The sequence below is a fragment of the Ursus maritimus genome (assembly GCF_017311325.1).
Source record: "Ursus maritimus isolate PB19 chromosome X unlocalized genomic scaffold, ASM1731132v1 scaffold_X1, whole genome shotgun sequence".
Taxonomy (NCBI): Eukaryota; Metazoa; Chordata; class Mammalia; order Carnivora; family Ursidae; genus Ursus; species Ursus maritimus.
The window spans coordinates 38342961-38366699 of NW_024423319.1; the positions used below are offsets into that span (position 1 = coordinate 38342961).

The following is a 23739-nucleotide window of genomic DNA, read 5'->3' on the forward strand; positions in this document are numbered from 1 at the left end:
TGGGAAGGAAGGCCAAGACGCCTAGGTTCTCATAAATCTTTTAATAAGAGTAAATGAAGAAAACATTGTAATAGTAAGTCCCATGGTGAGGGGTCCTTTATCATTCAGGGATCTTCAACCACAGAAACACTGAAGACTAAAGTTCTAGAATGCTAGGTACACAAATTAATGACCATTTATTTCCAAAGGTAACTGCAGAAACCATTTCGGTACAATCAAAAGGTTTTTTTTACAAAACAGAGAAAACGCATTACAAAATGCCCCAGGAGGTGAGCAAACTGGTTGGGGGTGGGATGGGCGGCACAGAGCACCCGAGAACCAGCTTGGCCAAAAATAGTCCCCCTGCCGCTGTCTAGGGGGCTTAAGCAAGACTGGTTCTAAAGGGGGCCACTGGGAGGGGGGAGGAGAAGTGCCAGGGAGGGATCCGCCTAGTACACCTCAAATCCACCTGGGGATGGAGAAGGACGGAGGGGGGGGCCCAGGGCAGAGGCATCTGCCGATTTCCCGGCAAAAAGGAGACTACCTTATTCTCTCTACCACAATAACACCGATATAAATGAAGAATTCCTTATAGTACAAAACTCACACCGAAAGAAAGCAAGTTTCCAAAACAACAGCTTTGCTTGAGACGACTTTTGCTTTGTTTTGTTTCGTGCCACGAGGAGCAAACCAGTGTACAAAAAAAAAAAAAAAATGTCACAGATAAGAGCAACAGTAAGCGACTAGGCTTTCCTGAGCACGGACTGGCTCACTCTGTATACAGAAGGCTCACTTCCTCTCACGGACTCGACCCCCTCTGAGAGGGCAGAGCAGGGCTGCGGTGGGGGACCCCTCCCCAGGCAGGGGCCTGCTGAGGAGGGTGCCAGGGCCCGAAGGACACCCTCCCTCTGCCTGCTCCTGATCTCCCAAAACCAGCACCGCATCTCGCCCCTCTTGTCTCCCCCCACCCCGCCCAGTCCCCTTCGGTCTCCGAAAGAGGACAGAGGACTCTGGATCAACAGCTACTAATCCAGGGAGGTCTTTTTGGTCCAGGGAGGGGGGAAGGGCTTTCTGGTAACCCCCCCCCCGACCCTGAGCCACCCAGCTCAGCCCTGGGTGGCACCGGGACCCCAACGCCAGTGCACGGAGACAGACTGACAACTTGCTATCGGTGGGGAGCCGTGCCCACGCCACAAAACACTGAATCAGCAAGGAGCAGAGACAGCAGAGCCCTGACAGAGGCTAGGCTGGAGGCAGCAGACGGCAAAGTAAGCCAACTGTCCCCCCAACCGGCCTCCAAGCGGACAGACGATCGTGTCCCCAGGCCTCTGGGAAGAAGATGGGCCGGACCATCTTTGGTGTATGGAAGCAACTACTGGGAAGAGGAATGGGGCATAAGCAGGCATGACCATCTCTGCTCTTCTGAGCTGCTGCCGCAAGCTGGCCAGCAAAGTGCACCGTTCTCATCAGCCCAGATCCTTGCCGGACGCTACACAAGCGGCTGGAGAGGCACTCCTTTCCCTTCCTGGGGCTGTTTTAAAAGAAACTGTCCACCTCTCCGAACGCTCTCAGACACACACATGGTGAGCTCCCACACGCTGGCAAATGGCATCTGGAAAGGTGGCCAAGGTGGCTGGGGAACCTCCTTGGTCCCACCAGGAGAGCCGTAGGCAGGAGCTGGGAAGTGTGGACCCCCAGGAAGGGGGGCACCCTCCAAGGCAGGCTGCCTTAGGTGGGCTCAGGTTCCAAGGTAAGAGGTGCAGACCACATCAGGTGCTTACTGCACCCCAACACCTCGAACACAGCCTGCGGACTGGGCTCGCTTTCTCTTCCCTCTGTCTGCATGCTTCCGAGCCCCCCGGCCCTACAGCGCACCTCCACCGCTCCCTTCCCCTGACAGGTGGAGCTGCCTCTGGCATGGCCAGGCATGTGGCTTTCCCTTTCTTCTTTCCTTCCAAGCACAGGGACGATCAGCCAGAATGGGACACTGGGCTGTAACCAGAGCAAAGGCGAGCTTCTAGGAGCATGCCGCTGCCAGAAAGCCTGGGCTGACTGGCCACCTGTACCACAGAAACAGGGAGGGAGGGCAAGCGTGCAGAGTTGCTCTACCCTCGTGGCATTCTGAGCTGAGAATCTGCCCCACCCAGGCTGCTGGCCCCCAGCGGAGGCACAGACCATCTGCCTGAAGAGACTCCGTGTTCCAGAAGGGGACAGGACATGCCTCCAGGGGCTCCTCCCTTCCAACCACTCCTTTTATAAAGAGCCAAGGGGCATGGAGGCCTTACACATTTTCTTATGGGCCATCCCTACGCGCAGCAGCTGGAGGACCCCCTTCCAGAGGATGATCCGAGGGTGAGAGATACTAAGACAAACTTGGCCAAGCCCTCCGCGGGGGGTGCAGAAAATGAAGGGTATGCGTCACAAGGAGCTCAAGGGGAGTAAGAGTACTCGGTGTCCTCCCTCTGGCTCCCCCATGTCCTGGGAACTGATCATCTCCGTGCCAGCAGGCCTCTACGGAGAGGTGGTCCCTCCCACAGCTGCTTCCCAGGCCTCGCCTTGGTCCAAGAGACTCTCCTGCACCCTGCTGAGTTCTGGAGGTCCGTCTGCTCGAATCACGACCACTGAGTCACTGATGCTCAATCTAGGTCTATTACAATACAGTAACACCGGGAATACAGGACCCAGTCCAGGGCGATCGGGTTGCCTAGAGTTTCGGGGGGGGGCATCAGAGGAAGTCACTGAACCTTCTTTTCTGTTCTTAGGCAAACCTGTTCTTAGGTAGAGCCCACAAGGAGTCAGCAAATGCCCAGTCACTGGTTCCCTCCTTGAAGTCCTTGTGTGACTCAGCTCAAGTCTTTGGACAAAAGGTCTTCCTTCTGAAGCACTTGAACCTGCACCACGGAGAACTGATTTCTTGGTACCTCCTTTGCAACCCAGACATGGGCTTTGGGGCTGGGCCAGGTGGAGGGGGGAGTGCGTAATGCCCCCTATGCGAAACAATTCATCATGGAATCTGGCTGAGGTGATGACACGTGGCCCTAGGGTAACAACACCAGCAGGATCTGTATCTTCCCCCAATCCAGGATGCTAACATCGCCTGTGAAAGCACAGAACGGATGGTAGGAGCCCCTGCAGAGACAGGCCCCTGACGCAAGGATTCTCCGAGTTCAAACATCCAAAAACAAGGGAGCAAACAAATTAAAAAAGAAAACCAAAAAGCAAAAAACCCAACTCCAGCTCACCCTTCCCTGAAGCTGCCTTTTAGAGAGAGAGAGAGAGAGACAGAGAGAGAGAGATGGAAACGTTTAAGGGGAACTCAAGATTAAAATGGTATCTACTATCAAACATTCAACTAAAATGGAGCATATGATTCAAATCACAGTTTTCTCAAGTTACCACTTCCATTGATTAATTTCTAACACTCACTTCTGATCGGGATATGGGTCACTTCTCAGCTCTGTCGGGCAGAATTTACCCAGGGTCCTGCCTAGTAAGAGTCGTGGGTATTTTAAACTTGTTCACTTTGGGTCTGCCATCACAACAGCAACAGCTCTCCATCCCCCTCAACGGAATCTAGCCCTGGGGCCAAGGAGCACCCCCACCTCCCACCGCAGGCAGCATCTCGGAGGGAGTGGCTGGTTGGCTGCTTGCTTTGAGTCATGGGACACCAGTGGGAAGACTCTGGCAGGTTCTATTTTGGCCATGAGCTGGGAAATCCCTTGGCTCTCAGCCTGCCGCTGGTATAGAAACAAGGCCTCAGTCCCATTATGGTGGGGGCTGTGCTGGAGACAAAAGGGGGACCCCGGCATAAGCCTGGAGGTCCCTGGCAGTGGACAAATGAAACTCAACCCAATGTCATCATTTCAGTGTCCAGAGAACTGCTCGTCGTTCCCCATCCCCTCAACCAGCTGTCGTTAAAGCACCAACAAGCAGAATGAACACCACTGACTACCGTCGCCCACGTAAGGCCACTAGGAGCAGGGAGGAAGAGCCAAAGGGGAAGAGGAAGAACCCAGCCCTTGGCACAACACCACCCCCCAGGCTTCAGGAGATGTCCTGGGGGGAAGAGCTGGGGAAGGAAGCGCGGTGGAAGAAAGGGACAGAGAGGAGGGAAAAAGAAATACACCAAACACCCTACTGCCCTCTCCCCATGATTTCATCAAGAACTGGGTGTTCTCCAAGTCAAGTCAAGACTTGCTTCCTCAGGGAGAAAAAAAAAAAAAAGACAAGCACCTTCAGTCTATTTTCTTGGCTGGAAGCCGGAGCAAATCCAGCAGATATTTACACAAGGGCCCAGCCATGTATGAGAACAGGATGACCAGCTTCCCGTGGGTCATGGTCATGAGAGTCTGGTGTCCCGAGGCCCAGATGCGATACCAGGGGCCGTAGAATGGGTCTGAGATGGCCGGACACAGCATGTTGTTCAAATTCACTTCGGTGACCTGCAGGGACAAGGGAGGTAGAGTGAGCGTTCACCATCCGGAGGCTTTCTCTGGCTTTTGCCAGTTCAGCCACCTCTACCTAATGGGGGACTAGACAAGGAGGGATTGACCAATCCCCGCCTGTTCATGAGGGGCTTTCTCTGCCCTAGGGTTTTGGGGAGTGGGTCAAGGCTAGAGGCCTCGGGAGGTGATGGGGGAGGCCATCCAATGGAAAAGCTGTTTGGTGTTGCTCAGTCTTGCCTTCTGGTTGGGTCCAGAGCCTGCCGTCATTCCTAAGCATCTACCACGTGCCTAGTCCCCAGAGAGGTGTCAGGGGATGACAGAACAGTCAACGGCATGGTTCCTGCCTCCACTTAGAACTGGCAACCAACCCAGTTGGCATGGGCAACCACATCTGACCTCAAACCAGACGGTGCTCACCAGGTTTCCCCCACCATGAGATCAGAGGAGGGTACAGAAAGGGCACTGAGTCCTCAGAGAAGATTTCATGAAGTAGGTGGCACCCTGAATGGACTCATGAAGGATGGATGGGGGTCATGGCGAGGAATGGAGTGAGCGGGGCCTGCCTTGTAGGAGGCGCGGCCTGACCTAGGCCTGCAGGTGGGACTGAGCATGGTATGTATGGTGACATGAGGACACACACCCCTCTGGAATCAAGCAGTCCCAGTGGAGAGCGCTCACAGTAAGGTGTGAAAGTCATCCTGTTGCCTTCCTCGAGTGCGGGAGCATTCACGCCACTGGCAAAGAGCTCAAACTGTCCCCTAGGCAAACCAGAGCAGCGCAATATGCCAGGCTGGGGAAGAGAAAGTGACTGTTCCTCCCGAGGCACTGGGGACATCGGTCACGTGCCTTAGTCCGGCCAGGCCCCGAGAGGCTCCACACGGCTGATGCTACCTTCATGCCGCTCGCGCACAAAACCAGACATGCCGCTCCTGCCCTGAGGACGGCCACGGCACCTGCCTTCCAAAGCCCTTTCAGCGCGATCACGTTTGAGACAAGTCCTCACCACCTCTCGGGGAGGCTGGGGGTTTGGTACCATGTCACAGAGGGGTGGACAGCTCTCTGCCCTCGACGGTGAGGTGACTCACCCAGAACAGTGGCAGAGCCAGGACTTGAACTGGGGGCTCCTGACCCCCCAGCCTCGAGTTCTTCCTCCTTTGCTTTGCCACCAATATAGACACCCATGCACTCAGCAATGTTGGGCTCTGGAAAACTCAACTACTGAGTCCAGCCATCATTCATGCTCCGGGCGGGTCTGAACACCCCAGAACGCCACGGGAGTCCCTCCGACACGGCACTTCCACTGGCCACACAGCTCAGGGCCTGGGAGCTGGCCCAGAAGGGACCCAAGGTCAGAAGCCTCCTCTCCAGGGCCAGGCCAGGGTCAAGGTCCTGCCTCCCCCGCCACAGGGTCTATAGCAAATCACTTTCCAGTTGCAGCTCGCCATTTCTGACCCGGGTGGTCGTGAGCGAAGGGCATCGTTGCCTCCCCCGGGATGAAAGAAACGGTCAATACTGAAGGCTTCCGAAAACCCTTTGGAGAGGCCCAGGCCGTGGATCAAAAATCAGCAACCCAGACACAACAATCTGACATCCTGGCCTTTGGCATCTTGTATTTTCAAAACAAAACGATACGCCAGCGCCAACCAGGTTATCAAGATTTATGGAGAACTCCGCACAGACGGGGATCGAAGGGGACCAAACCAAACTTACCAGGCCCAGGATCTGCAAGACGCTGAAGTGGTAAAAGAACATGAGGCCAGTTGAGAGAAGGGCCCACCGGAAACTGCTGAGGGGCTCTGGGGTGTAAGCACCTGGAGGAAAAGGGGAGATGGTGAGACTCACTTCTCCTTTGCCCCTCGAGGGTACAGGTGCCGAGGCCGCGGGATCGAAGGGGACCAAACCAAACTTACCAGGCCCAGGATCTGCAAGACGCTGAAGTGGTAAAAGAACATGAGGCCAGTTGAGAGAAGGGCCCACCGGAAACTGCTGAGGGGCTCTGGGGTGTAAGCACCTGGAGGAAAAGGGGAGATGGTGAGACTCACTTCTCCTTTGCCCCTCGAGGGTACAGGTGCCGAGGCCGCGGCCGCTGCCAGCAGATTGCCCCCCCCTCGCTACGTAGAAGACGGGCCGGCTGATGCNCCAGCGACTCCAGCCAGCCCTCTTCCCAACCCCTGTTCTGCCACATGCTGCCGGGGCCGTTTCAGAGGGAGGATTTTTTTTTTTGATGATGATGAAAGGAATGCTTGCTCGTTAGAGAAATTTAGAAAATCTTATAGAAGTCGAAACGAGATGGAGAAAATGAAGAACACCACATCCCCGGCGTTCTACTCCCCACACGCAATGCTGCTAACTTGTGGGGGTATGTTGTTTTCCCTATGCCTCAAGATTTGGTTTGTTTTTTTTTCTTAATTACTAATTGGAGTCTAACTGTATATATAATGGCGCACCCTTCACTTTCACATTTATTTCCATCTTTCCCTCATGTTTCTAAAGAGAGATGTCTTTGGGGAAGTGTGGCATGGTGGTTGGGAAGGTTCACTTTCATGGCCCACAGATTTGGGTTCGAATCTAGATGCTACCACGTCCAGGCTGCGTGGCCCTGGAGAAGTTGTGGAAACTCCCTAAGTCTCAGTTTTCCCATCTGGAAGACGAGGATAGCAGTCCCACCTACTTCTTACAGTTGTGGCAAGGAACGAAGGGAATAATGGGCTGTGTGCGCATAGTCTAGAATTTGGTCCAGTGTGAGCGCTTGACGGGTGTCAGATGCTATCGTGACACATGGTCATCACGCCTCAGGTAACTACAGAATGTGCCGTATCCAGCGGCGCTGCCACTTGCCGACCGTTACACAGCTCCCTCCTGCCTGGGACAGCGAGAACGATGTATTTTCCCTCCGGCGTCACTAGGAACCATGGCTTAGAGGATGCTGTGGGGGCCACTCTGAATGGGGACTCGGGCAGGGGGATTGCTCCAGAATGAAACGAAGCTGGAACTCTCTATCCCAAGCAAGCAGGTGGCAGCGTTCCATCCTGGCGTTGTATGTTCCCAAGTCTGTCCTCTATGGATTCACCCATTCAGTCACCAGTTATCAGGCACCTATTATGTTTCCAAGCTCCGTGCTAACCTTTGGGGATAGGAAGATGAAGAAGACAGGTTCCCGACAACCCCAGACTCCTAGTCCCCCGGGGGAGGCAGACAGGCCAATCAACAATGATAATGCCGTGCGATGGTGGGATGCCTGTGGCCTGGGCCACATTATCATGGGAAGACAGAACTCAGCTGGAGGTGGGGGAGGGGGGAAGATGTAGGAACAAGGACTGCTTCTTAGTAGAGGGGGCACAGAGCAGTCCTGAAGGACAAGCCAGGGGCCCAGGCATTCCAGAGCCAGAAGCTCCCACAAAGGCAGACAGGCAGACATGAGCTCCTGGGCGCAAGGCAATTCAGAGAACCATGGGTAAGAGTTGAGGCCACAGCGGAGGGTGCAGTGGGGTGGCGAGCAGGAGTAGACTAGGATGTTGGTTGAGACCCAGCTTGGACTTCAGCCCATACCTGCAGGGTCATGAGCCCTGATGCCACAAGTCTCAGGCAACTGGGAGAGGAGAGTGACCGGAGACTAAGAGATGCTAAGGATGCTGGGGACTGGCCAACTGGAGAGCCCGTGTCCCTTCTAAAGATGGCAACCGCCACTCAGCTCCATCTAACCACTGCCCTGCTGGGACATGTTCCCAGAATTGCCAGTTTTTTCCATTTTGCAAGAGGAGCCAGAAGTATGAACTTTCATGTGGAATTTCCTGATTTTTTAATGTTGGCCAATAATTCAAAATGTTTTAAGAATGCTCTTCGGACCAAACAAAACACGTCTTCTTGGATGGACTTCAGCCCATGGATGGCCAGCCGCAGAGCCACAGGAAGCAGCAGGAAAGTGATGTGATCAGATATGTGCCTGAGAAAGGTCCTGGGGCCAGTGCGGGGGACAGAGTGGAGGCAGAGAACATCGAGGCAGGGGGTGGATAACGAGGCTGCTGCAGGAACCCAAAGAGGGAAGGGGATGGATGGCCCTCAAAGGTCATAGAGGTAGGGCTGGAGAGAAGTAGAAGAAAATCTCACTAGGATGTGCGGGATGGATGCTGGGGAGGAAGGGTGAGGATGGACAAATCTAGAAAGGCCTCCAGCTTGGGCCCCATTGGGTTGATGGTGCCACCGACTGCGACAGAGAAGAGAGGAGAAGGCAGACTGGGGCAGAAGGTAGGGAGACGATGAGGCCAATTTCAGACATGTTGAAATCGAGGCATCTGCAGAATATCCAAATGGACATGTTTCTCTCAGTCTCACTCATCTATAAAATGGGGTGCCATTGCCTACTTCATAAGGTTGCTGGGGAGATGACATGACGTCACACACTCAACGGGGGGGGCTGAACATCCAGATGTAGGTGTCAGCAGCACCCGACAGCCACTAAAGACACGAGGGCACATGTGGACCTGGAGAGGAAGGCCAGAGGCAGAACATCAAGGAAGACCATGGGGGCGGGGGGTGGAGTGTGGCAAGAAGAAGGAGTGAGGTGGGGTGCCTGAAGCCAGGCGGGTCTTCTGGGGGAGAAGCTCGGGCTTGCCATGGGCACAAGAGCCAGGCCCACAGCACCTATGAGTCAGAAGGCCCCTGGAGGGCATCGACCATTCCTCCTGGTCAGAGATGGAGACACTGAAGGCCGGGAAATGGGTAGTGCCACCCCCAAAGTCAGAGCAGGGCGCTGGGCCCTCACACGCTGCCAGGCCACTTGCTGCTTGGTGCCCTGTTGCCACTTGTCCAGACCGCCACCACACCAAGTCGTATGGTCTCTTTCCTTGTCTGTCTACCCATCTAGACCGGAGCGCCCCGGGAAAGGGGGGACGCTGTCGGATGCGTTTCTGTGTCCCTAGCATCTGGCACAGCGCTTGGTTTGCAAGAAGACACTGAGCTGTATGCTTACACTGCGCACCTTCCCGTCTGCGGAATGAATGGTAATCGGGCCCCGTGTTGTCCGCCTGGCTGCTGGGGAGACTGAGGGGAAGAGGGGACCTGGAGGACCAGCAGGTGCTCAGGCTCCCGCTCACACCTCTCTAGTCCCGAGCTACTTCCCTCCATCCTCTGCTTGGCTCCCCCTACTGGCAGCTGGGCAGCAGTGACAGGTCCTGTAGGCCAGGTGGCCACCGCAGGAAAGGGTGCGGGGCGACCAGGAGGTCCTCAGCCTCAAGGTAGCTCAGCTACAGACCTGGGGAAAGCCGGGATGAGGCCCAGACCGCTGGGCAGCCCCTCTCCTCATCGCGCTCCTCCCCTGCCCCACAGTCCCTGCCCCACGCTATGGGGGAGAGGCACATTCAGATAGGGCCCGGGGTCCACGTTCTCACTGCCCCTTGCCCCAACCCCCACTTTACTACCATCCACTTTGGGATGCCCCATCCGCCCCACGCCAGGATGTCAGTTCTATGAATGAGGGGCCATTTCGGAATCCCCCCTTTACCTGCAACACCTGGTACACAGTGGGCACTCCAAAACTCACGAGGGTGTGAGCAAATGACCGGCACAGACCTTCCAGAGAATCATCAACCTCTTTCAAACCCTTTGGCTCAGCAATCCTACTTTGAGGACTTTCATCGAATACCTAAAGAACCCAACAGACCGCCCTTATTTGCACAAAGATATTTACACCTGCGCCACCTGTAACACCGAGGACCTGGAAACAAACCGAATGGGGAGATAAGGTGAACTCTGGCGCCTCGATATTGTGCAACCGCCATTCAAGTGACAACCAAACCACGAGCGTGTGTGAAACAGTCCACAGCTGGTCATGGCAAGTGTCAAAGGTGGGACACCAAACAACATGTCAGGGATGGAAAACAGCCTAACGGTTTAACACACAGGGCTTGGGGGCGGACAGCCACACGTGTGACTCCCGCCTCTGCCACTGCCTGGGCGGGGGGGCCTGGGGCAGATCGTGCTGCCCCCTCAGACCATTTCCTGTGTGAAGACTGGAGGTAACATCGACCTCTCGGGGCTGCCGAGTAGAATAAGAGATACAGAAAAGTAAATAGAGCAGCTTGCCTGGCACACAGCAGGCGGCTGCTATTTTTATCATGGCAAAACCACAGCCATCCAAAATCTCCGAAAGGACTGGGAGAAGCCAGGGAATTTTGCAAAGAAGTGATCTTCTCTGGAAAGGTGGGGGGAGGCTTTCCACTGCCTTTTCACTGTTGTTGGTTCTTTTCATTGTACAGATAATCAAAGATTCAATTTCTCTGAAACTAAAAAACAACAACAAAAAAAAACCCCAGAAAAGCAAGCAAGCCAGGAAGAAAGCAAGAAAGCATCCTGAGAATAAATGATCCACTCTACATAGATATATGCAAATTGTATGCAAACGCGCATCATTCCTTTTTTTCCCCATATACCTGAATGTGGCCCTTGGGATAATCCGAGTGAAAAACCAGTTTTCTTCTAAAGGAAAAGAGAAACTTAAGCACTTTCGGAAAAATTAAACACATAAAACTTATTTTTTTTCTACTTTAAGAAAGAAATGTGACATTTTCCGCTAGCGTCGTATATCCCAGGAGGATAGAAGCGTTTCATCTCTACAGGTGGGGGGATCCAAGATAATAGCTTTTTCTGAAATCGATTTCTGCCAGAAGGAAGCGTCATGCGTGCCGGGAAAGAAGTCACCTGCACCACCAGCAGCAGCAAAGACAGATCCCCAGAGGCCTCCCAGGGGCCCTTTCTCCTGTCCTATGGTCCCACCCAGGAAGGATTTACACCAACCAGATGAGGCTGGGCAGGGTGGCGCCCACTTCCCTGGTCTTTGTCCTGCTCCCTTCGACTCATTCACTTCATCCAACACTGGGCACAAGACCCCATGCTAGGCAGTGGCGAGAAGGGGGCAAAGATGCTCCCCGCCCCTGACGACTGTCCGGCACTTAGGAGCGAACAATGGTGGGGTGGGGGGCGGCGGCTGGCTGGCTGAGTCGGTTATCCATCCAACTCTTGATTTAGGCTCAGGTCTTGATCTCAGGGGATCGAGCCCCACATTGGGCTCCGCGAGCTTATCCCTCTCCCTCTGCCCCTCCCCCCACTCATGCTCTCTCTCGCTCTCTCTCAAATAGATTTAAAAAATCTTTTAAAAAATAAAAGGCCATGAGGTGGTATCATCAGGTAAGCACAGTAAGTCGGGGACACGGAGGAAGGGTGGCTGGAGATGACAGCTGAGGTGGGTTCTGAAGAAGCACAAGAGGGGCACGTCCCAAGTCTATGACTTCAGTAACTGAGCTGAGTTAGGGGAGAGAGGAGTTCAGTGGGGAGCGTGCTGACACTGAATGCCTACGGGGTGTCTATGGGGAGAGCTCAGGAGAGAAATGGCCTGGACTGAGCTTGGAGTGTAGAGATCAACAAGGAAGACTCCATGGAATGAGATTAAAGCATGGATCGTTGTCAGGAGAGGACCCCCTGCCCAAGAAGACAGGATCGAAGACAAGATGAGCCCGCTAGCCACATGCAACAATTTACATGTAAAGGAATTAAAATTAGATAAAATTAGAAATTTGATTCCTTGGCTGTGCCAGCCGCATTTCAAAGTGCTCAATAACCACACGTGGCTAGTGGCTACCCTACGGGGCAGGGCAGAGGTAGAACGTTCCCGCCATCAACGAAAATTCCACTGGGAGCACACTTGTCTATAGAGGTAGAGACCAATACTGCCCCTGGCTTTGGCGACACGCTGGCCACATACTCTCGGCTATAGAGATTTCAGGAAGAGTGGTGCAGGAGCTAGGTGGTAAAACCTGAAGAGAAGTTTTTTCAGGAGTACAAGGAAGGGAATTCCAGGGAAAGGGAACAGAATCTGCAAAGTCACAGAGAAATCATTACCCAAATTCCCAATATTTCAGTCACTTCTCTGAACATCCCCTTCATGCTTTTGCTCTCACCCACCCTACCTCTGCCCATGAGGGAGCCTGCTTCCCCTCTGGCCTTTGAAAGTAGTCTCACTGGTTTTTCTCCTTTGGCCCACGTAGGTAGAATAGGTAACTTCTTTCTTTGCATTGCTGTTCCCAGACCACTGGCCCCCCTTCCTCCCTAAAACCCTACAACCACCATCCTGTACCACCCCACTACTCTTCCCTTTTGTGGTTGTCTACAGACATATGAGTCGTGGCCCTCAACATCCCTTGAGAATGTTAGTACCTGGCTTGGTACCACTCTCTCCAAAACCATCCCTGTCCTATTTCTTGAGGATTTCAACATATGCCTGGATAAACCTTCTAGTATCCTGGTCTCTGAGTTCCCTCCTCAGTGACCTTGTCCTCTATGGCGCCTCAGCCACTCACTCCCATGGTCATGCCCAAGACCTCAGAATTGTGAATATCTGCCACCTGCCCCCAGAGGTCAAATATTCCCTCTTCAACTACCACTTCTCTTTCCAGCTTACACTCTCACCCTGACCCTGACACTTTGGCCCAGCCGGAATCTGTGATCGGTAAGTCCCACCATCTTCCTGCTGTGCCTCACGGCTCCTGCTTCCCTCCTTAGAGTCCATGGCTCGTCATTCTAAGGCCCCTGGCATACACCTTTGGCTCCACGGTGCCTCTCATAATTGTACTCATCTTGGGGAAAAAAAACCCAACAAACCAGCCCTGGTTAGATTTCAATCTGCTCCTCTTCCTTGCTTGCACCCACACAGCTGAATGTGTCTGGAGAAAAACAACAGTGCTGACTGTTCTCACTTCAAATTCGTGATCGCAAACCTCAAGTGCATTCTTCACGTTGCCAGGCAATCACACTACATCTCCCCTGTCCATTCACTCTCTCAGGCAACAACTTACTATGGTCTCCTTTCTTCCCAAACCTCCAATAGTTCTATCCCATCCTCACTCTCAGACGATGACCTGGCTTCCTACTTCACTGAGAAAGAGAGGGTCAGGCAAAAAAACTTTCAAAGCTGGGACACCTGGGTGGCTCAGTTGGTTAGGCGTCTGCCTTAGGCTCAGGTCATGATCCTGGAGTCCCAGGACTGAGGCCCGCATCAGGCTCCCTGCTCGACAGTAAGTCTGCTTCTCCCTCTGCCCCTCTCCAGGCTCGTGTTCTCTCTCTCTCACTCTGTCTCTCAAATAAATACAATCTTTAAAAGAAAATTTCAAAGCTCTCATCATTGCCTCGAACCACGTACCTGCATCAGCGGCTGATGCGCTCTGCCTTCACCCCCGTTACCATGATGACCTGCTCAGGACCCCAGCCAAGGCCAGCCTTCCCCTTTGTATCCAGATCCTGTCCCTTTCAGCTACTCGGTATCGCTCCAGCCACTGCAAACACCTGACCTCGCTTCTCCCTCAATCCTTGGTCCCTCTTTAGAACAAAGCTCCTTGAAAGATTTCTTTATGCTTGGCTAATCCAATATGGTAGCTCCTGGCCACGTGTGGATACCAAGCCCTCGAGAGGTGCTGGTTACACTGGAATGATAATGTTTTAGATAGACTGGGTTAAATACGACAAAAAAGATGTTATTAAAATTAATGGCACCAGTTTCTTTTACCTTTTCTGAGTGTGGCTACTAGAACATTAGAAATTACATTCATGACTCACATCTTTTTTTTTTTTTTTTTTGACACTACCTGTCCACAATTCCTCTCCTCCCATTCTCTCTTAACCTGCTCTAATTCGGCTTCTGCTCCTACCTCCCCCCTCCACCCACTCCACCAAACACAGCTCCCCACAGCATCACAAATAACCTTTCCACTGTGGAATCCAATGGTCAATTCTCAGGCTTCATCTTACACACCCTTTTGTTCTGGAAGCATTCTTCAGCTGGCTTCCGGGATACTGCTCTCTCTTCGTTCTCCTCCTGCTCCACAGCCTGCTTCTTCTCCATCCCCTCTAGCGGCTCCTCCCCCTCTCCCTGACCTCTAAAGGATGGAGGGTCAGGCTGCAGAATTCAGAGGTTTTCTCTTCCCTCTACACTTTCATTCTCTGGGCAGTTTCAACCAGTCTCGTGGCTTGAATACGATCTATGTACTGATGACTCCAACATGCACATCTCAGCCTGGACCTCTGCCTGGAACTCCAGGCTCACACATCTCGTAGCCTGCTCAATATCTGCACTGGGATACCTAAACAGGGATCTCACATTCCTTTTTTTTTAAGATTTTATTTAATTTGACGAGAGAGAGGGAACACAAGCAGGGGGAGTGGGAGAGGAAGAAGCAGGCTCCCAGCAGAGGAGCCTGACGTGGGGCTCGATCCCAGAACGCCGGGATCACGCCCTGAGCCGAAGGCAGACGCTTAACGACTGCGCCACCCAGGCGCCCCGAAGGGATCTCACATTCCTAAACCCAACTTCGGACTGTGGCTTCTACGGTAGATGATCACTGTACTGGCTCCCCGGAAGTCATGCCCTCCCAGTATCCACATCCCTATGTATTCCTCTCCCATGCCGATCGGGCCACATGGCCCACGAGGCTCAGCCACGCAACTTGCTTTGACCCACGGGATATCATCACAAAAGGTGCCATCGGAGGCTTGATAAGCACGTGTGCCCTCTTGGAATGTTGCCCTGAGACCACCACGCCATGAAAGGCCTTGTGGATAGACAGGCCCAGCTATCCCAACTGCTCCAGGTGAGCCCAGGCAGGACCAGTAGAAAACTATCTTAGTCAGCAAGGGCGGCCATAACAAAATACCATAGACAGGGTGGCTTTAAACAACAGACATTTCTTTTTTCACAGTTCTGAAAGCTATAAAGTGTTAAGATCAAGTGTGCAGGCAGACTCGTGTCTGGGGAGAGCCCACTTCCTGACTCACAGGACAGCCATCTTTTTGCTGTGGCCTCACAAGGTGGCAGGGGTAGGGAGGTCTCTGGCTTCTTCTAAGAGCACCAATCCCATTCATGAGGGCCCCACCCTCATAACCTAATGGAACCCAATTACCTCCCAAAGGCTCTATGTCCAAATACAATCACATTGAGAGCTAGGATTTCAACATAAGAATTTGTGGGGGCAGGGGCACAAACATTCGGTCCATAACAATGAATGACCCAGTCAAACCACAGTTGTGAAAAATAGGACGTCGCTGGGGTTTTTGGGGGTACCTCTTAATCCCCTTTACCAATTTTGCCCATCTCCCCGAAGCCCCTTCCCTCTGGCAACCACCAGTCTGTTCTCTGTATCTAGGGGTCTGTTTCTGTTTTTGTTTGTTTGTTCATCTGTTTTGTTTTTCAGATTCTATATATAAATGAAATCATAAGGTATTTGTCTTTTTTTTTTTTTTTGGCTTACTTCACTTAGCAAAATACCCTTAGGTCCATCCATGTTGTCACAAATGGCAAGGTCTCCTTTTGTTATGGCTGAGTAATATCCTACTGTGTGTGTGTGTGTGTGTGTGTGTGTGTTTGTGTGTGTGTATGTGTGTGCACCACATCTTCTTTATCTATTCATCTACTGATGGACACTCGGGTCACTTCCATACCTCAGCTATTGTCAACAATGCCACAATAAACAGAGGAGTGCATAGATCTTTTCCAATTAGTGTTTTCAGTTTCCTTGGATAGATACCCAGTAGCGGAATTACTGGGTTGTATGGTATTTCTATTTTTAATGTTTTGAGGAACCCCCATCCTGTTTTCCACAGTGGCTGCACCAGCTTGCATTCCCACCAGCAGTGTAGAAGGGTGACCTTTTCTCCACATCCTCGCCAACACTTGCTGTTTCTTGTCTTTTTGATACTAGCCATTCTGACAGGGGCGAGGTGGTATCTCACTGTGGTTTAGATTTGCATTTCCCTGATGATGCGTGACACTGAGCACCGTTTCATGTGTCTGTTGGCCATCTGTATGTTTTTTTGGAAAAAATGTCTATTCAGGTCTTCTGCCCATTTTTAATTGGATTATTCAGTCTTTTGGTGTTCAGCGGTGTAAGTTCTTTACACATCTTGGATACTAACCCCTTAGCAGATATATCATTTGCAAATTCCTGCTCCCATTCAATAGGTTGCCCTCAGTGTGCAGTAGCTTTTTGGGTTGGTGTAGTCCAATGATAAGTCATTGCTTTAAGCCACTACGTTTTGGGATGTTTGTTACTTCCACCCCCTAGCCACCCTCAACCCCAAAAAAGCAGTAAACAAGCACAAATCCCTCCTCCTAGTCTTCCTGTTCTCAACGAATGGTCTTCCATCTAAGTTACTCAGGTCATAAACCTTCGAGAGTCATCCTTGACCCCTCCTTCTCTCACACCCTACATCTGACCCGTCAGCAAATCCTGCTGGCTGCACCTTTAGCATGTATCCAGAATCCAACGACCCTTCTCTGGCTCTCCTGTCAGTACCCCAGCCACTCGCATCTCCAGCTTGAGTTATTACACACATCACTTACAGGTCTCCCCTGCTTTTATCCCTGTGCCCCTGCGGTCTAATTTCAGCATAGCAACTGGGTGACCCCTTCAAACTTTCATTTGGATCTTGTGAGTCCACGGCACAAAACCCTCCAACGGCTGCCCACCTCCCTAAGACTAAAATGCCAAGTCCTTCCTACTATGGTCTGTGAGGCCTTCATATATGATCTGCCCCTCATCTACAGCACTTCTCTGACCTCATCTCCTACAACGTATCCCCCTCCTTCACATGGCTCTGGACACACTGACCCACTTGCTGTTGCTGGAATATTCTAGAAATACTCCTATGTCGGGGCCCATACACTTCTTTGCTCTTCTTGGCATATTCCTCCTCCAGGTATCCAATGGCTCAGTCCCTCACCTACAAGCCTTCACTCAAATGTCACATTCTCAGTGAGACCTTCCCTTTAAATGAGGCTACTTCATTTAAAACTGCAGCCTCCCCGACCATTCAGCATCCCTGTACCCTTTACTCTGCTTTACCTCTTCCTCTCTGGCACTTAACGTTATCTGACTTACTATATGCTTCACTTGTTTCTTTACTGTCTCCTTCCACAAGAGTAAATTCCGTGAAAACAAGGATATGTATGTTTTGCTCACTGCTTTATCCCCAGCAAGTGCCTGACACAAAGGAGGGGTTCGATAAAGATCTGCAGAAAGAATGAAGTGAGCAGCCCAGTATGTTTGAGAACTTTCTGCAGTTCAGTATCATTGGACTATCATGTAGGAGAGCGGGATAAACAGAAGATGGGAGCAGGGTTGTGAAGAACTCTGTTTGCCACGGGAGATATTTCGGACTTTACAAATCACCTTGAGATCTTGGTCTAGGGTAGGTTCCATACATCTGGGGTGGGGACTTCGAGTCTGCATTTCTAACTGGCTCCCAGGTGCTGCTGAAGCGAGGGGAAGAGCTTGCAGTCTGGCTGCTGACCGAAGTAGAGCGAGGCCAGAGGCAGGGACATCAGTGTTGAGGCTGCTGCAACCGAACAAGTCAGGGATGATCCCATCTGAACTAAAGGAGGAGTACAGGGAGCGGATCTGAGAAATGACCAGGAGGTCGAATTGACAGCATCTGGTCACTGACTGGATGTGGAGGAAAAGAGGAGTGAAGCTCCAACGATTATCTGCAGATATCTGGCCCGGGTGACGAGTGGATGGTGGTACCACTCAATGGGATGGAGAATGTGAGAGAAGGTGTGGGTTTAGGAACAGGGAAGAGAATGACTAGTTTAGTTCCTAACAACAATGATATCCTGAAGCTTTGTGCCCTCTCCATGAGATGCCTCCATTTTGAGCTCCTGCAAGACTTTGATGGCGTGACCCCAAGATGACCACAGATATGGGATTTCCCATTCTTGCCATTGAGCACAGGCCCAAGTCAAGCTCCCCTTCATCCAGGCATCTGACCAAATGAACTGTGCCTTCTAGTCTGTCCAACGTACAAGAGGCTGCCCTGAGGCAGATGTCCATGTGGAAGGTCCATCTTGTCGACCTCCTATCCTGAGAGGCTGGAGAGCCCACTCAGGCCAGGCTTCACCCTCAAAGTGCCTAAGTGGGGGCTGACTGGGCATCGCAGCCTCTGGCTAAGGCAACTTAAAGACCTCCCCTTCATCTCTGAGGATCCCAGCCAGCCCTCTGCCAACAGCCCATGGAGTGAGGGCCCTGAGCTGGCAAAGAATCCAACAGGTGGACCCGGACTAGCTCAGCACTGGAGTCCAGAGACCCAGGTCCCAGCATCCACTCCCATCCATGTGTGGATCGAAACCCCTCTAAGCAGCACTGTCCCGCTTGCAGGAAGTTTCCAGCCCTCTCTACCTTCCAGGAACGCTGGAGGAACAGAAAAGCCAAAGGACCACGGAGATACTCTACAGAAAAGTGGGATTTAAACCCCTAACACGCCACGGTGCCTCACACGCGTTATGCGGTTAGTGTCAGCAAGTGGGGGGCGACTCTTGGATCATCAAGGCAATGGGGCCTAACCTTCAGCCTGGGTCAGCATCCCTGACTTCAGCTGGCATCAGAACCCCCTTGGAGGGCTTGGCACAAGGGAACTTTCGGGGCGCCACCCCAGTGTTTCTGATTTAGGGGGCCTGGGGTGGGACCTAGAGTCAGGAACCCAAGAATTTGTATTCCTAACATGTTCCCCAGCTAGGCAGCTGCTACTGCTGGTCCGAGGACTACCCTGTGAGAACCCTTGTTCTCAAGAACGTGTAGAAAATGCAGATGCCTGGGCCCCGCCCCAGAGACCTGAATCTAGGAGAGGGACCCCAATCTGGCCCCATGTGAGAAGCAGTGCCTCCTGGAAGTGGCTACAGTGACAGTGGGAAGGACATGACTTAATCCTCCGCTCGGACAAAGCACGCCTGTGCCCCAATTCCTGCCTCTTCCATGGGGAAAATCCCACGGTCGTTGCAAACTCTCCAATCCAACCACCGGCACAAGCCTCTGCCCCTGGCCAGTGTTTCAAATTCCCCAGCTCTTCCCTCACCCCACGGACCCTGCAGAAGCCTTCAGAATCTGCCCGCGCCCCCCTAGCCTTTCCCCGGCCCGGCCCGTCGCTTGGCCCACACAAAGGGGAAGTGGGAAGCCAGACAAAGAGAATGTTCCCAGAACCCTAAGGCTAGTTAGACAAGAGGGGGGATGAGCTAATGGGCGGGGTGGGGAAGAAACAGGCGGGCTGAGGTCAGTATGACCTTGAGGCCAGTTTTCAATTTTCAAGCCATCACTGGCCACAGTATTCTTGTTTTAACCGTCCTAGAAGCTAGCACACTGGCTGTGTCCCAACCCTCATCCTCCAGGAGTTAAGTTTTTAAAGCTTATCTCCAGAGACACGTGGCTTGCCTGCATCAACTTGGGGTTCTTACACCCCAGTTTCCTGAAATGTTCCCAAAGGACATCTGATTTGCCCGTGTTTCAAAACACCTTCCTTACCCTGTGTTAAGCCTCGAGTCCCAGCTCCCAATTCTGAAACAAGAGCTCCCTCTAGTGAAGTAGAAAGGGGTTTCCAGGTAGCCTCAAGGCCAGACTTCACCCTCCGGAAGCCCCTCCGAGAGCCGCCCCCACCCCCGCCGCCGCCGCACAGATCCCCCTGACAACATAGGACACTAGTGAACCCCTCTCCAGAACAGGGTTTTAAATGCATAAAAGGCAAAGCGCTACAGGAGAAGCCAGCGACGTTAAAACGGAGTTACCAAGTTAGGAAAAACAGATCTGTAACACAGTCCTTGCGCGTTTCTGTACTAATGCATTTAACAAGCTCTAGCAGCGAGTCGAACCGCTACCGTGATTTCAAGGCAGTGGTGAGCATCAGTGTCTCCCACCCAAGTTAATGGACCTGTTAATTCCTATTCGTGGACCCCACGTTAAGAACCCCTGCCTGACTAAAACCACCATACCCACCCAACCAAAACAACCAGCGGGAATGAAGAAAAAGGGAGGGAGTTTCCAGAGCGGGGAACTGGGTCACCAGCCCCACGGGTCCTGACCCCACCATCAGCAAATCCTTCCATACCTGCCACCCCCTCACAGCATGGCCCTGGGACCTCCTCACCCTACAGAGCCCTGGCTCTCCCCCAGGACCCTGTTTCTCCCTCGGGCTGCTCTGAACGGAGGCTCTTTGTCCTCCTGTGCTCACAGCAAGCTCGTATGGGCAGAAGGGGGGCTGAAGATCCCCCTCCCGTTACTGCTTCTGGATGCTTACTCTTGTCTCCTTCTTGAAAGCTTCACCTTCTCTTTGTCACCACGGTCGTTCCCCCCTCCACACACCGCCCCCCCGCCTCCCGGTCCTCCAGGTCACTATCAGACTCCTCCCAGAGCAGTCCCACTGAGCTTACAGTCTCCAGCTTTACATCAGGCCTTTTCCTGCCAACACTGTTCTGGGTGACTTCACCACCCGCTCGGGGGCCACTTCTAACACCCTAACCTCCCGGCCCCTTGAACCTCTTCAACTCCACACATCTGCACCTCCACGCCACCTTCCTACCCACAACCAGCTTCAGGGAGCACCCCCAGCCAGCCCACCTCAGTTCTATTTCTCTGACCATAGCCTCCTGTGGTTTCAGCTTCCATATCCTCATTTCCACTGGGCACGAGCCCGCACACCTCCTGGTGACCTCTGATCCCTAGATTCCTACCCACCCCCACCTCCCACGGACCTCCGCCTCGTTCTTCCTTCCATACCATCTAGCCCCCTCAACTCCCAGGTGGGCAGAGGGCCCTCTTCATCCCTGCCGCTCCACATTTCTCCCTACCCCCTCAGTAGCTCATCCCCAAGGGGTGGCCTGCTAAGGACGAGAACTGAAGAAACGGCTCGGACCACATTTTAGGAGACTGGTAGGCAGAGTCATGGTCCCTTAGCAAACAGAAACCACGCAGACAGCAATATTACATAGTGGGAACTAAGCGATGGGCACGATTCCTATTTTACAGATGAAAACACTGAAGCACAGAGAAGTTAAGGAACTTCGCCAAGGTCACACAGCTAGTAAGCGACAGAACCGGGATTTGAAAGCAGGTTGGTCCTGCTCCGCACGGGCGGCGCGCACTTTTCATCAGGCACATCTCAGAACCGTCTCATCTGTTGGCGGGCAGCCAGGCCTGTTCAAATTTCAGGTCTAGCTCCTCTGTTCCTCCGACTGGGTGGGAAAGAGGTTCAGGGCCGGTGTACAGATCTGGCTGTATCAGATGGTCAGGGTCCGGACCAAAGCTGCTGGCACCAGCCCCGCCCGTGCTGGAGGCACTGGTCGGCCTGCGCGGCTAATAATCAAGTAAGCACCCTGTTTCCCATTCTGTTCTTGCTCCTTGGGTGACCTGCCCTTGGCTGGAAACTCGAAAAGAGGAACGTGGGTGACGGCGTTACCAAAACTCTGCCCCAAGCCCCACACACCCCTCGCTTTCTGGATCTTCAACACCACTGACCCTACTTACAAAGCCCCACCCTTGGATGGATGCCTCAGGCAGGTGTTCCGCCCCTGCACGCAGGCTGCTGAGCTCTCCCGGAGAAAATGGGGCAACTGTACACACCAGAAAACTGCAAGGAAATCTGTTTCAGGAGGGCCCCTTCTGCGCTCCTCACCGACCTTCGAGCTACACTGTCAGATAACAGCTACAGCTACGAAAGACCTGAATGGGAGAATATATTTGCAAATGACACTACAGATAAAAGACTGGTATCCAAGATCTACAAAGAACTTCTCAAACTCAATACGCGAGAAACAAAGAAACAAATCATAAAATGGGCAGAAGATATGAACAGACACTTTTCCAATGATGACATACAAATGGCTAACAGACACATGAAAAAGTGTTCAAAATCATTAGCCATCAGGGAAATTCAAATCAAAACCACACTGAGATACTACCTTACGCCAGTTAGAATGGCAAAAATAGACAAGGCAAGAAACAACAATTGCTGGAGAGGATGTGGAGAAAGGGGATCCCTCCTACATTGTTGGTGGGAATGCAAGTTGGTACAGACACCCTGGAAAACAGTGTGGAGGTCCCTTAAAAAGTTAAAAATTGAGCTACCTTATGACCCAGCCATTGCAATACTGGGTATTTACCCCAAAGATACAGACGTAGTGAAGAGAAGGGCCATATGCACCCCAATGTTCATAGCAGCATTGTCCACAATAGCTAAATCGTGGAAGGAGCCGAGATGCCCTTCAACAGATGACTGGATTAAGAAGTTGTGGTCCATCTATACAATGGAATATTACTCAGCTATCAGAAAGAACGAGTTCTCAACATTTGCTGCAACATGGATGGCACTGGAGGAGATAATGCTAAGTGAAATAAGTCAAGCAGAGAAAGACAATTGTCATATGGTTTCTCTCATCTATGGAACATAAGAACTAGGAAGATCGGTAGGAGAAGAAAGGGGGGTAAACAGAAGGGGGAATGAACCATGAGAGACTATGGACTCTGAGAGACAAACTGAGGACTTCAGAGGGGAGGGGGTTGAGGGAATGGGATAGACTGGTGATGGGTAGTAAGGAGGGCACGTATTGCATGGTGCACTGGGTGTTATACGCAACTAATGAATCATCGAACTTTACATCAAGAACCAGGGATGTACTGTATGGTGACTAACATTAAAAAAAAAAAAAAGACCTGCAGTCATTTCCATTTCAATACAAAGTCATTTAACTGAAATCAAGCAAAAAAAAAAAAAACTTCCTCCGTCGGAGTTCCTGGGTTTGCACTAGCCCCGTGTGCTCTGCTCGGAGCCACACAGAGCGAGCCGCTACCATACTGAGCAGAGTACATGTAGACCATCCCCACCATCCCGGAGAATCCCATGGGACAGCGCCCAGTCTAGACGCAGCTCTTTCTCCCACCTCCCGCACTCACGCCGCTTGTCAGGACCCATCTCCATCCACTGCAAAGCCCCTTCCTTCTCAGCAGGGGCCCGCACCTGCGGTTCCTCCCCTCCCCTGCCTCCCCAGTACCTTCAAAATACTCCCTCTCACTACTGGCCTTCATCCCAGCGCCTGAATGTGCCCAGCCTTGGGCAGAGAGGAAAGGGGAGGAGGGGGAAAGGAAAGGCAGGGAAAAGGTGGTGGGGAGGAGCCCTCCATTAGCTCTGCAACACCCTTAACCCCTCCTTCCTTACCCTTCTCTTTCCCTCCCATCCCCACTTCTCCAACAGCCTCACTTTGCCAGAACTCTCTGAACCGACGTGGTGCTCCTGGTCACTACGATTTTGCTAAACCTCATTCCTGCCTCAGCTTCTAGAACAATCGGCTAGTCCTTCCTGCAATCTCCTTACACTCCTCTTCTTTTGTCTCCTATTCACAGGGTGATGCTCCCAGAGGCCTTTTATCCAAGTGCCATTTCTTCCCCACTGGACGTAGCTACCCTGGACCATCTCATTCACTCCCGTGTGTGTGCACCACCTTTGTGCCAATGACACG

At 52.4% G+C, this 23739-nt stretch overlaps 1 protein-coding gene across 8 annotated transcripts in view; it reads right to left on the reverse strand.

Moving 5' to 3' along the window:
• Positions 1–23739, reverse strand: part of TMEM164 (transmembrane protein 164) — a 222567-nt gene that overhangs the window by 53032 nt on the left and 145796 nt on the right. For 4 of the 8 annotated variants that reach the window (XM_040629167.1, XM_040629160.1, XM_040629145.1 and 1 more), the window contains exons 6-7: positions 6335–6435; positions 4213–4421 (exon numbers count right to left, since the gene is read on the reverse strand). The exons of 1 other annotated variant lie outside the window; for it this stretch is intronic. In XM_040629167.1, the coding sequence (XP_040485101.1) occupies positions 4215–4421; positions 6335–6435 (308 nt within the window). In that variant the 3' untranslated portion in view covers positions 4213–4214. Of the gene's footprint in view, positions 1–26; positions 3077–4212; positions 4422–6334; positions 6436–23739 lie in introns of those variants that run through there. 3 more of the 8 variants (XM_040629152.1, XM_040629176.1, XM_008709293.2) reach the window with 1 other exon arrangement.